At 43.1% G+C, this 14,019-nt stretch overlaps 1 protein-coding gene across 6 annotated transcripts in view; it reads left to right on the top strand.

Moving 5' to 3' along the window:
- atp8a1 (ATPase phospholipid transporting 8A1) overlaps nt 1-13,083 on the top strand; it is a 72,255-nt gene extending 59,172 nt beyond the window's left edge. For 4 of the 6 annotated variants that reach the window (XM_029165551.3, XM_029165554.3, XM_029165552.3 and 1 more), the window contains 8 exons: nt 1-79; nt 1,228-1,289; nt 1,492-1,548; nt 1,845-1,952; nt 7,739-7,827; nt 8,140-8,232; nt 9,320-9,411; nt 10,600-13,083. In XM_029165551.3, coding sequence (XP_029021384.1) covers nt 1-79; nt 1,228-1,289; nt 1,492-1,548; nt 1,845-1,952; nt 7,739-7,827; nt 8,140-8,232; nt 9,320-9,411; nt 10,600-10,697 — 678 coding nt within the window. In that variant the 3' untranslated portion in view covers nt 10,698-13,083. The other 2 variants (XR_008695895.1, XM_055512430.1) reach the window with 2 other exon arrangements.
- The last annotated feature ends 936 nt before the right edge of the window (nt 13,084-14,019 follow it).

The following is a 14,019-nucleotide window of genomic DNA, read 5'->3' as shown; positions in this document are numbered from 1 at the left end:
GTCTTCTGGGCCCATTGTCTGAACGGCCTCTTCCACTCCGTCATCCTCTTCTGGTTCCCCCTTAAAGCCTTCCAGCATGGTAAGTAGCTCCCAGAGACTTGTCCACGACTCTCAGCAGACTTGGTGCATAAAGAGGAAGGATGGTCAAACACGCATTCTTTGTCTTAATTAGCTTTCCCTTCAAACGTACAGTCAGGAATTGCAAACATGTGTGTGCTCCAACAAGACTGACTACACTATAACAGCCACAGAAGTCATTGTAAGAAGCTACACACAATCCAAATGGTTGTCCAGTTGAGATAAATATCATTTATATATAATATGTAATAGAAAACTGAAGATTTACTCTAAAAAAACTATAGATAACTTTATCTATACGTTGTCGATTGGGCGTTTTTTGCACACTGAGGGGTTGCAGAGAGAATAGAGATCTTTTAGCGGGTAAATCTTGGCTGGCCAGAGCTGAGGACCACACAAGCTTGGGCCTGCTCTCCTAACAAAGGCGCCAAGCCCCTTCACTCTGACTGACAAGCTGTCAGCCAAGCCTCAGCGCACACAAGACATGTGACCAGCCGGAAGTAAAGGGAGAGGGAGCCTCTCTTTGTTTCATTGCTGGCAGTCGCACACTGCTGACATTTTACTCACCGCTCCACCTCAAATCCATGTGGGCAGTTTGGAGCAATATGTTCGTAATTTACGGTTAATTTTTACTTTCATTCATTCAAGTATTTCTTTTGAAGTTCTATTTAAGTAACAGTGGTCTTAAAACCTTGGATTCCAGTTTAATGGCAGAATAAATAACCATTTAGTCAGACACATCAGTCCCACGCAGTGTTTCTATTTCACCCGTGAACTCGGCAGATCTCTGCAATTCTGACCATGATTAATGCACACCAATCGTGCTGTCTACGCTAACTGATGGATTCTCATAGAAACACTCCTTGCTAATAGTTGCGAAAGACAGAATTAACATTCCAGCCTCTCTCTAAGGACAGTAATGGAAACATTTAACTGTGGTTTTCGCATTATGTTCCCATGTCGGCTTTTTCATCACAATCTCTAGCCGGGCATTTTACACTGAAGTTCACACAGACGTGTATTTAAAGTCATATCCTGCTGTCTGGTTGTTTACTCTTTGGATCACCTAATGGAACGCTGCATTAAACCAAGCAGCTAAAACGAGACTGCTTTAGAGATAAAAGCACATGTTGTTGATTCCCTTCACAGATACAGTTTTTGGCAGTGGAAAAACTCCAGACTATCTTCTCCTGGGCAACATGGTTTACACAGTAAGTGCAGTCTTCTTGACAGACGGGGTTTCTGCAGCAGAAACAGTTCAAGTGTGTGAACCAGGGGTTATCCGGTTTAGTGAATAAGCATCAGTTGTACTTCTACCTTTCACTTTGTCGGCAGATCTGGTTCAGTTCACACTCTTTAAATTAAAAAGAACTTTAAATTAGTCTAACATCAGTGTAACTTGTGTCTCTGCAGTTTGTGGTCATCACAGTTTGTCTTAAAGCTGGCCTTGAGACCTCATCCTGGACCATGGTAAGTTGATGGGTCTCTCCTCTCTCGCTCAGGTTCTGTTATCTCTTTCCAGTTCCTCTCTTTTATTTGACAGTGGACGCTTGTGAGATACTTTACGTGCTCCTCTTATCTCCTGATCTCTTTATGGTTTGTTCTCAATGGGCTTGTATTTGTAAACTCAGTGAAATGACCTGTACCATATGGTACAGTAACTCCTCCAAGTTACTAGAAGCTAGAAGTGTAAAATTAAATTCCACAAAATGCCAAATGAATGAATGACCAATATCTCGTTCGTTGTTTTTTTTTTCTCCTCTCAGTTCAGTCACATCGCCATTTGGGGAAGCATTGGCTTATGGGTGGTGTTTTTCATTATCTACTCCTCCCTGTGGCCCCTCATTCCTCTGGCTCCTGACATGTCAGGCGAGGTAAACGCACCGCCATGTACTCGTGCACACACTCTGTCACTGAAACTTCCTCTAAGTCTTTAAAAGTCTGATGATACTGCAATTTATTTTCTGAGAGATGCTGGTGGGTTCCGTTTTAGGCCTGACAGGGGCCGCTGTAAGGAGAACCAGAAGAGTGTAAACTGTCAGACCTCTGGCTTGTGTTGTGTAATGACTTAATTGGACCAATTAGCTCAATGTTTGTGTTACATTGCCCTCCCCCGGCTTTGAGTATCTACAGGTGACTTAGAAATAGCGAAGCAGTGTAGAAGCTAAGCAGAGAGGTGAGAGTACATCTGGTGTACACACACATTCCCTACAGCAAGTTTTTGTGTTAAAAAGATAGAAATCAGCCGCGGACCTTACGGTATTTGGGCTGTTATTTACATGTGAATGTTACTGCTGCCTTTATGGTAAACCGCAGGTGGTCATTGTGACCCTAATACCCACAGGTGACATTTCCCAGTGCATTCTAGGAATGAAAATGGGCATCTCAGTATTACAAAACAACAACACAGCAGGGTGCCATTAACAGAAAACGGCTGGGACAATGCAGCCAGGAGGAAAAGAAAAGCTCTTCTCTTCACTCTTGGTACTGTGTGTTTGTTAGCCCTCATTCTTAACAGTTTACATTACCTCACAGCACAATAGTAGTCCTGCTTAGAGTGAATAAGGATTATGTCTAGGTTGTCCCATCAGCACACGTTCCCATTATCTACTGGCACTACGAGCCAAGGATTCAAGGTTAATTTGTGTCTTGTTTTAAATTACAATAAAGGTGCAGGTTGGATGGGCACATGTCAACATATCAATGCTAAATCTAAGACTACAGGCAGCTCAGGTTGGTGTAGAGATTTGACACCAGTACTGGTGATGAGACACCTTCAAAGCATAGTACTGTTATATACAGTATTACAGTAATATATACAGTGCAACTGAGGAGGACATGTGCTCCTGTCCTTCAAATATTTCAGTCCTGCAACACTATCTTTGGCATCTGGCAGCCTGTGGACTGGGTTGTATGTTTGTAGCACTAAATATCCTAACTAACAACACGTGCACCGAATTGTTTTGCACTCAGTCATATAGTGTACATACAGTACACACACACACACACACACACACACACACACACACACACACACACACACACACACACACACACACGCACACACACACAGGTGAGGGGTTTAGCTTCACTCTATCCTCTGTCTGTGATGCTTTGGTTTGCTCTGGTGCTTTCATCCACACCCCGCAGCACTTGACTTAAGACAGTAATGGTGTCCTGTGGGCAGTTGGTAACCCTATGCCCCTGTCCCAGCTGGAAGATGCCAGTATATCATCGAACAGGGACACATCTCCCCGAAACCTGAGAATGCATCAGAGACACAGTCTCTACTTCCAAGAGACTGTTGGCTCTGAAGAGCAGGATTATTGTTAACCCTGAATTAACCCCACACCCACTATTTCACTGAAGCCAGTGTGTGCTTGAATCCTCAAATATGTCGTGCTTTCTGTCTTTCTACTTTCCTTTACTTGTTTTCCTTCTTTGTCCTCTTTGTTTTTCTGCCTGTTAATCCTCCCCACCAGTTGAAAAACTGCCGGAGGGGCCAGGAGCATAACAGACACCAGAACTCCCTGCTCCTCCTGTTTCTGCTCTCACTCACTGCCCTGCTCACCGCCTTTAATAAGAGACGCTAAGCAGCGCTCTGCTTCATGTGGATGCATCCATCACTGTCCGGCAAAATATCCTTTGGACGATTAACAAGACAGGTGCAAGATCCATCCCCAGAATACAGTCCTCAGAACGGCTCAAACTGGCTCAGACCCAAACCAAATATCTCATCCTATTTCCACCTCACAAAAGTCAGACATGCCATATAGATATCAAAAGAAAATGTCAGATTATTCTGTTCAGTCTGCCACCTTAAGCAGCTTAGCTTCACCTCGGGAGGTGTCTGGTGCAGAATCTTTCGCACTGACCTGCCGTCTGCTGACTCGTCTCTGCCATCAACACAACTGTCTCCAGGGCAGTTTATCCGCCTCTCTCCTCACTTTACACACACGCACGCACACAGAGTTGCTACTTTTCAAAATTGGTGCAGTGCTACGTCTCTTTGCCACTTGAGTCAAGTGCTTGTCATCAGTGCGGCTTTTTTTGGCAAGTGTGCATCAGATGTTTTCACAGCTTATTCTGCGTGATAAGAAATGTTTCTCAGAAAAGCATCATTTCACCAAGAAGTTTGTAGTGTGCCAGGAAAACACTCTGGGTTATTTATACCAGTTCAAGATTATGATTGATGATTCGGTGCAGGAATGAAAACCATTTTTAGAGGAAACATCTAATTATTCATTCATGTATTCACACAACGAGGACACATAACATAAGTGCTGAATAAATGTTTGTGTTTGTTTGGTAAAATATTTTAGGCTCTTCTGCTGGTTAGGACTAAAAACTGACCCTGGTGTACAGTTTTCTTGAGAAGAGCAGTTTTATCCTGCTACACACACTGTAAATCACATTTACTTTGCCAGAGCTGTGAGACAGTTATAGTGTTTATGTAAAGAGAGAGAAGGAGATCTCTTTTCTCTCTGGTTTTTGAGTTAATGACTTGCCGTATTTGTTAGGTAACGCACAACATGAAGTGGAAGAATTATGAAAAAGACACAGATTTGCTGGTGACATTTTGGGACATGGTCACATCTGCCATCTTCGTTTATCTATACTTTCAATCATGCAATGTGTTTTTGATCTATCTCTTCAGAAGGAAGGTTTTCAATGTTTTGTTTCCTTTGAGCTTTTCACATGAGACATTCACGTACAGTGTTGTGGTTAAGCTACCTGAGTCCAGCTAATGGCAGGTTCTGGAAGGATAAATGTAAGTTAAAGGTAGGATTCAACTTGGTCTAACATCTAAACTGAAGTAATAAAACAGTATTGTGCCTTCAGTCTAAAACATAAGGATCTCAGGGATGATGTCCATCTAGAGAGGTTTGATGAAGTTGTTCCTATAGTCTGTAGAGCCTAATGTAGGCCTGTGGAGTGAATAATGAAGTGGTGGATTACCTCATCTCACATTTACCATTACAATGTCAGGCATTAACATAACTCAAGTTGCTGAAGTCTGCGACTGCAGGCTTCTTTAGGAGATGATCAACCAAGTGCCAGACTCCCCTGATTAAGTCTGTAAGCACAAACAAACAAAAAGGTTTGCCCTGTTTTTTTGTCAAGGTTGAGTGATTTACGTCTTTTAATAATGCTGTTTCAGAAACTGCACTGATGCAGTCTTCATTCACCTCCCTCTTCATTTTTATAAGTGAAGGTTTAGCATTTTTTATCTTTATATGAAACTGTAAGTGCAGAAATGCACAGGAACAATTTAAATTGTTTTGCTAAATGATCTGAAGGTTTATATTTGGGCTTCTAGGAAACTGACCCACTTATAACCTAAGGTTTCCTGTTCTCCATTTTGGAAGGCGTAAAAACACTCATTCGTTATTCAGCTTTATATACGTGAGCTGGCATCTACGCTGTGAACGTGTGCATGTGTGATAGATTCTGTCTGTCTAGTCTTGTGTTTTGTCTCGACGCCTGTGTGTGTGGCCGAGAGGGGGGTCAGTGTCCTATCAAAACACAACCCTCCATGCCAGTGGACACTACTGTCTGTCCAGCCAGACACGTTTATTAGTTTGTACAGCCCTGCTTCCCCGGACCTCTCTCACCCCAGCCAGCTCCCAGGGGCCCCCTGGTATGAGGCATTGCTAGCATCCACCAACACTGGGCCCCGCTCACACTCATGGACCCTGAAGGCAAACATTTGTTGACGTCAAATGTGAGCGCTAACAGGGAATTAATGCAGTTTATTAAAGTCTACTTACTAACTGTCTTACCGTTCTAATTTTGAGTTAATGCATCAACTGTAATTGCTGTTATTATTTAATTTAGCATAAATACTTAAAGCATCAGCCCTTTAACTACATCATTTGTGCCCTGGAGCCATAGGTGGAGATGTAAATATGGTTCATAGATTGAACTTGTGAAAGAATAAGATGGTTTGTTCCTAAGTTTGATACGCTACGCTGTGAATCGCTCGTTTATTTTTGCACTGTCAAGTGAGCTCCCATTAAAATACATGATACACTGGATGAGAATAAAAATAATTAAGGGGATTTATGACAAAAAAACTTTAAATGTTTCCAGCAGGGCTGCGTAGTTTCTAAATTGACATCAAACTATTGCATGCCTCCATGTAATTTTCCTTCAGCGCCTTCATTTTCTGCCTCCAGGCAACACAGAAAAGCTCTGTTCATTCACGTCCCTTCTTAAACTGTAGGAAAAAGGCCCGTTTGATTTCCTGTCATTTGGGGTTTCCTGTGCCCTCAGTGTTTTGTCTGACATCAAAGTCAATTTGCAGGTAATAGCAAACAGATTAACTTATTTGAGCGCTTTGATAGTCCTGACACTGATCTCTCTCGTGTGTGTGTGTGTGTGTGTGTGTATGTGTGTGTGTGCACACGCATCCTATAGCTGCTACCTGTGTCACATTACAGGAAAAACACTGTGGAAAGGCCCCAGCACTTTGAACAAATGGCACATTACAATGCAGAGAGCACGAGTTTTGCTCTTTGACATGTAATGACAGATAGTTTCAATGCAGCAGGCCAAAGCAAACACCGTCCTCACACAGAAGGCTGAAAGGTTTTGCCCCCACCAGGATGACTGACTGTCTCTGCACTCGAACCTCCTGACACAACCACGCTTTGTGATCTGTAATTTAAATCGTCACAGATAATGCTGCTAGTCAATTGTGTCCTATCAACCGAGAAGAAGCTGTTCCTTGAGATGCCAGGCATGATACAAATCCAAATTGGACCGTATCCAAACATGTTTTTCTTCCGGAATGATGAATGAGTCTCAGCGAGGACCACAGCTGTCTCATTAGCAGATTTATTTGTTCATAACCTCCATGTGAACATTTGTTATTGCACTGTGTTCATTGGCTAATTTAGAGCAGCATCTGATGGCAAAAAAATCACCCCAATCTGTAAACGAGAACCTTATTGACAGCGTTTCTGAAAGGACATTCTTTCACACAGTCAGACACATACCTGATAATATGATTGTTGTCTTAAGTGCTATTGCTGTACAGCGACGCTGACTGTGTAGAAAGGTGCTATAAAATAAAATGATTAGAAATGTGCCTGTAGTAGCTGCTGCTACCTGGACAGAGGTTCCAGGTTATAAATTCACTGATGACCTCTTACACTTAAATGGGGCTGTTGCATCGAGCGTAACAGTAGAAGGACCTGAGATCACACACTTGTTTCTCCCACGATGTATTGACAGGAGCGCAGCACACACTTGTGTTGTTTCCCTGTGAGAGAGATACCAGTGTCCAGATGCTCCTCAGGTTCTCCCTCCACCCGGAGGGGATCCCAACAAAAACACGGTGTCGTTTAGTCACGGAGGCTTAACCCACATTCAGAAAGTTACTCAGGCTTCTTTTGTCCTGTGTTTTTTATTATGTAGCACAACAGAAGATTATAATGTCTGCTCTTTATCAGGTGTTTCTTCTTTTGAAGAGCTCTTCTCTTTATCAGCTCGCTAGTTGAACCCTGCGTGGTCCACAGTGACCTGAGACCGTGTGTGTGTGTGTGTGTGTGTGTGTGTGTGTGTGTGTGTGTGTGTGTGTGTGTGTGTGTGTGTGTGTGTGTGTGTGTGTGTGTGTGTGTGTGTGTGTGTGTGTGTGTGTGTGTGTGTGTGACAGGCAACCATGATGTTCAGTTCGGGTGTCTTCTGGATGGGCCTGTTCTTCATCCCAGTCACCTCGCTGGTCTTTGACGTGGCCTACAAAGTGTGAGTCTTCTCTCCTCTCCTCGCTCTTCATCACTCTAATTCACATCCGATACAGGAAATTCCTCCAGAATCACTCCTATCTCCTAAGAAATTCCTGCCTGATTTGTAGTTCCGATTCCCGAAGAAGTCTAGCGTTTCCATTCTGTGATTAGCGCATGGGAAATGTTTTCAACAATTCAGTGTCGGGGGCAGTTTGCTAATCCAGAATTTTATTATGTACTATATTCATTGTGGCACTTTTATGGAGGGTCTTTCACTGAAAAGCATCTCTCACATGGTTATGATTTATGTAAACATTTTTTCAACTGACAGGGTGAAGAAGGCGTGCTTCAAGACTCTGGTGGATGAGGTGCAGGAGCTGGAGGCTTTATCCAAAGACCCTGGAGCAGTAGTGCATGGGAAGAGGTATGGTTACACACCACTTCATCACTGCTGTCTTTGCTCCATAAGTTAATATTTATATCAGAAACTGACCTTGTGTTTTGCCTCCAACTGGAATGAAAGTAAACATGCCTTAAATAAGTACATGAATAGTTATTGCCCCGATGGAATTGAAGCCATAAAATAACATGGTAAGTGTAAGCAGGGGTGACTGTTCTAGAGCTAAAGTCATAATTCTCATCTTCTGTTTATGTATCTAAATACACACATTCAAAAATTTAACGCATTCTTCACAGGTTTAACTTTCTCTGCAGTTGGTTAGTTCCAGATCACCTTTTATTCCAAGAACCATTTTGCCACTGTCTCATATGAAATAAACCAAGCCTTAGTTCTTGGCTGTTGTTCCTTTGGCACCAGAAACACGACGCATTTATCCAAACTCTCAAGTTCAACTTGGAGGACGAGTCACAGAATCACCCCGACAATCCCTCCACTTTTAAGAAAGACTCACAGTTCCTCTGCCAACAGTATTCCTATGTGGAAAAGACAAATCGTGAAATTGCTGTTAAATTGCTGGAGTTTGACTGTAATGTTAGTAATCACGTCACAAGAGTAGGCATCAATCTTTTTTCTCTCCAACAGTGGATGTCTCATTTTAGAGAAACTGCCCTCCTATATTAAAGCCATACATTATGAACCCGTATCAGCTGAAGCAGGTCTGTGCTGCTCTCTGGGGTCTGAGGCCTGCAGCAGGCAGTGTGAGATCTCCTGCTGGCTGAAAGTGATCCTTCTGCCTGGCAGCTGTCCCAGACCCAGCGGGCTGCAGGCACACACAGAAACAAATACGTGGAGGTACACCCACATGAGTGCGCGGATGGTTTTGTGCTTATAGACACTTGTATGCACATATAGCACCAGAGGCTTTTGTTCTGAACACGGGCGCCTTCGGCCACACACACGCTGTTCTCTTGTTCTTGCTGCGTTTGCAGCAGCAGGCAGAGCAGTTGGCAGGTCCATCAGCTCCAGAGGTGCTTGGTCAAAGCCTTGATGTATGAGTCATTAACGCTGCCTGTGGTGCTCAGCACGCTGCTAACTGTTTCTCTGTCTACAGTTTGACGGAGAGGGCCCAGCTCCTGAAGAACGTCTTCAAGAAGAGCACAGTCAGTCTGTACCGCTCGGACTCCATGCAGCAGAACCTGCTCCGTAAGTTACACAGGACTTCTTTCATTTGTTTCTGCTGTTCTCCAACGCCTCTCATCGTAAACACGCAGGAGTTCAGATTTATCGGCCTCAGAATGTTCCCGTGTCAGAGGAACAAAGTGCACGCCTTTATTCCTCCACTGATGAACTGCATCACCGGAGTCCCTCGTCCTTTGAGCCAGTAACACTTTGCTTCTCATCATAAATGCTCCATAAATACTGATGCAGGAAATGCACCCTGGAAACGGCAAAACCCAGGAGTCCCATAGGAACTCACTGTAGCATTAAAACACGTTTCTCAGTTTTATGTTTTTCTTCTTATCTGTTTTGTGTTGTGTCTGATCAGTTGTTTTTTGTTTGTCTCATAGGTCGGGATGAGACCATTGTTTTGTGACCTTTCTTTTTAATTTCATTACTCAGACCTCATCCTGTTTAAAACTCTGGCCCCTGTAGCTCCCTTTTAGGAGCCTCCCTCCTTCTATGACTTCCTGACCTTCCTCTCGTGTGCCTCTTGTGTCCTGAGTTGAGTTCAGTAGAGCAAAATAATGATGAAATGATAAAATGTTATTCCCCCACAATGCACACGACTCAGCTGGGTCCTATGAACTTGCCCGCTGGCCTCCAGTTACTGACCGAGCCCTTTGACACCTGAAGGTGAGTCAGGGGTCAAAGGTCAGAGAGGAGCCCTGTAGGAGAGTTTAGGTGGTAGATCATAAAGGCACTTTGATGCTACAGATAGAGATTTGTGGGAGCTGTATATGTTTTTTTTTTTTAACTTATTTTTGTGTATTGTTTTATCATTATCAATATCATTTACAATGATCGGTTGACATTTTGGGATTAATGGTTATTGATTGCCATGTGCTACATTAGAAGATTGACATCATTCATGTCTGTGTGTTAAATATAAACACAAGGATTTATTGACCTTTAGTGAAATCCAGGCATGGATTTTATGCCAAAATAAACTAAATGGCAGAGGGTTGTTGTCTTATATTAAGCCTACAGACTTGAGAGGGATGTCGAGCTGCGTAATTGGAACCAAAGCAAATAAACATTTTCCCCAAAATGTTGAACTACTGATTTAAGTTTTGCCTTTTGTTCATTTGTTATTATATAATTTGATTTAGTTTAACAGTCCCTAATCTACATCACATTAGTTCTAAGTGCTTCCAATATTCTGTTTTTCAGATGGCTACGCCTTCTCTCAAGATGAAAACGGAGTGGTGTCTCAGTCTGAGGTCATCAGAGCATATGACACCACCAAACAGAGGACCAACGAGTGGTGAGCCGCGGGCCGATCCAGGGCCCCAACGGCCATTTATAAAGGCGATATTTAAAGCTTAATGGGGCAGAAGCAGAGGAGCAGGGTGTGGCTCCAGCACCGAGGGGGCTTTGTCCCGTTTGTAATCTTTGAAAAAGGGGGAAAATAGGGAACAAGCAGTGTTCACTCTCAGCTGTAGTTATGTGCCCAGCAGACATGATGAGCACTGTGCTTTCTTAGTAGTCTGTGGTCTGAAGTCCTTCACTGTTCTCACTCAGTTTGTTGGAGGGGACGCCTCCAATGTGTTGATTTAAATAGACAGTATTAGCGCGGCGCCAAAAGTCACTGTAACAAATTCAAATCAAACTCCTAAACACTGTTGTTGTAAAAGCTAAGACACCCGGCCGTGATTAGTTCTAGAGGATCTGAAATTGTTGTGATAAATCGCCAAAGAGCAGCTGAATATACAATCCTCCAACTACTAGTGAATTCGGAAAACTTAAAACCAAATGTAATCACAGTCCTGAGTGTATTCCAGCGCTACATGGACCACTTCAGAGCAGACATTTGAGTATTTTCTTTTCTTTTTGCACTCGAAGAAGGATCTGTTGTTGAAAGCCTTACATTTGCTCATGCCTTCATGTCCATTTTATTTAAAAAATACACTTGCTTACTATTGTAGTCTCATGTTTAACATATGTAGACATTGTGCCTGGTTTTATTTTTTTCACATACAGTATAAATACTACATACAGTAGTCCTGCTTTGACTGATTGCATTCCACGCATTACTCCTGTCTCAACAATCACAACGGTGCCTACGTAGAACCTTTCCCTCTTAGAAGAAAACGATAGCCAAGAATAGTTTATCCAGCATGAATACACCAGTGCTCCACACACACACCTACTGCATTCACAAGCACTGTCTCCCCGACCACGGTATTGCACTCGTACAACGTTCAAACTAGAGTGCCTTGTGGCACATGTACAAACGAAGGCTTGTCCCTGTGGAGCTGACCAGGAGGCTCTCTGATGGCGAAGGTCAACGTGTTAACAGAGTTTCCCTTGTCTTTCAAACATAAGTGCCATTAGCTTAAGAGAGAGAGAAATATTAGCCAGGAAAACTCCACGACAGTATCTAAACTATTTGTCTCTATAGTTATTTTGTGGATTTGTATTTTTATATTGGAGATGTACGACTTTTGCATTGACTGGCTTTGTAATGAATCGTCTGTAACTTTTAGTTTTTCATCCTCTGATGAAGTGGCAGGTTAGAATAGGTAGAATGAGGAACCCGAGCTTTCCTAAATGTCATGTTCTTAATAATATTAATATTGGTACGGCTTCATTTATTTATTACTGACTACTCATTGTCCGTGTGGTTGCTTTCTTCTCCCTATGGGAGAACAGATTTCAGATTTCGTGTGCGCGTGTGCGTTGGTTTCTCGCCTGCATGTGCATGTGCCGTGTGAGTGTGTGTCTCCTGTACTGTGGGTAACGTCGCTGTGTGCGCTGCATGTCTGTGTCCTCTGTGTGATGCTGGGACCTCAGTCCTCCCAGGGTGTTTTTTTTTTCGATCGTGTGTGTGTGTGTGTGTGTGTGTGTGTGTGTGTGTGTGTGTGTGTGTGTGTGTGTGTGTGTGTGTACGTACGTACGTGCGTGCGCCTGGTGACGCTCGCTCCAGTTGTCCGTCTGCACGACTCAAAGTATAGCTATGGTGTATTACTGTGTGCTGATGCATGGCCCGTATGGGAACGTGTGTGCGTTTGTGTGCGTCTCACCGCGTGCGGTTAAACTCTCGGTCGCAGATGTGGGAGTTTCCGATGCTCAGCTCGCTTCGACAGGTTGGACAGGATGTTGCACAATGCACTCGATGTACCTTTCCAGTAGTGGGTATCTGGTTTTATCTCGCTTCAGTACACGACTTCTCTTGAGTGTCCATGTGTGTAACTTTTGTTCATGCAGCACCTCCGCTTTTCAGGAAAGCGTTTGTTTCTCGATGAGCTGCAAAATAAAGATCATGTTTCTCTGCTGGTCCTTAGTGTTAAAATTGAATTGGCCGTCGTTATGTCACATTTCTGAACTGCTGAATGTGGATGTTGTCGTCGTGGGAGGCTCGAACTGTTGCTTTTCTTTTTTGGAAAATTTTAAAAACGTCTGTAAAAGTTGTGGGCTGCATGAATGGATAACACAAATTGTTCTCTGAAGTGTTAACTGTACTATTTTGATTCTTCAAGTGTTGATCACTTACTAAAGAGAAAAAAGCTGCACCTTTAACTTATTTTCAATATTAATTTCTTTCCATCATTTTGTTCAATGATTGTTCTGCATGTTGGGACTGCAAACTTATAAGTGTTGTCTTTTACTGCCATGAAGGACTACTGAAATAAACTTTACAATCACAGATTCTGATTCTTGTGTCTGCAGCTTTGTGATGACTGCGTCGTTTTGTGACTTTGTGCGGCAGCAAACAGGATGGAGAACCTAAACAGGAAAAGGCCGGGAGCGATGTCAGACCGCTCAGACCAGCCAATGGTTTCAATAAAATGCACAGTTGTTTGTGACAATGTGTCGTCTGATCCCAGACAGGCACTAATTGGATTCTTTAACAGATCAGCGTCTGGATTAAAGAATTTAAAATAACCCAATTTAATGTCCACAAAGTTTCTCATGGCTTTTTTTTCTTGTTCAGCCTTAGAAATTCATACAGCGTCCACATATTGTTCAACTTTTTATCTAAACTATATAATTGGCAGGTCACCACTTACAATGAAAACTGGTGGTAATTACAGATTATATAAATATACACAAAGACTTGTGATCAAAAACCTGTCAAAGGAAGGTCTTGATTTTGTGATATTACCCAACGTGAATTCATGTCCACAGAAAAAAAAACAGTTTTGATTAAAAGGGAGAGCAGCCTTTAGGTGCACTAGCAGATGCTTTTCTGCCTCAGGGATATCGTGAAACTTTTCCAAGACCTGGCAAAGACTCGAACGGTTCGACGTGGCCAAAAGATTTAGGAAATGTCAAGAAAACGTGTTAACAACTTACGATCTCCTTTTATAAGCAGAGTGGAATGTGATACAGATGTCTGAAGCGTTCGGCAGCGAGTACGAACACGAGCTGAGCGAACTTCCACCCTGAAAGTGAAGCTGATGAATACGAATCGCAGAAGCTTCGATTGAAAAGGCACGGAGCCGCAGACGTCGGCGACTCGACGAGCTGCAGGTTTTTACGAGACGCCGCTGCCAAGCGTGTTCCACAGACAGATGAACCGGGAACAGAACGGCCTTTGTGGAGACTTGGCCGTACCTGTTGGTGCAACCCAAACCTCTGTTTCTGGGG

This window comes from Betta splendens, chromosome 10, assembly GCF_900634795.4.
Source record: "Betta splendens chromosome 10, fBetSpl5.4, whole genome shotgun sequence".
NCBI lineage: Eukaryota > Metazoa > Chordata > Actinopteri > Anabantiformes > Osphronemidae > Betta > Betta splendens.
The sequence above is the reverse complement of the archived record's forward strand: the minus strand, read 5'-3'. Positions and strand labels throughout refer to the sequence as shown.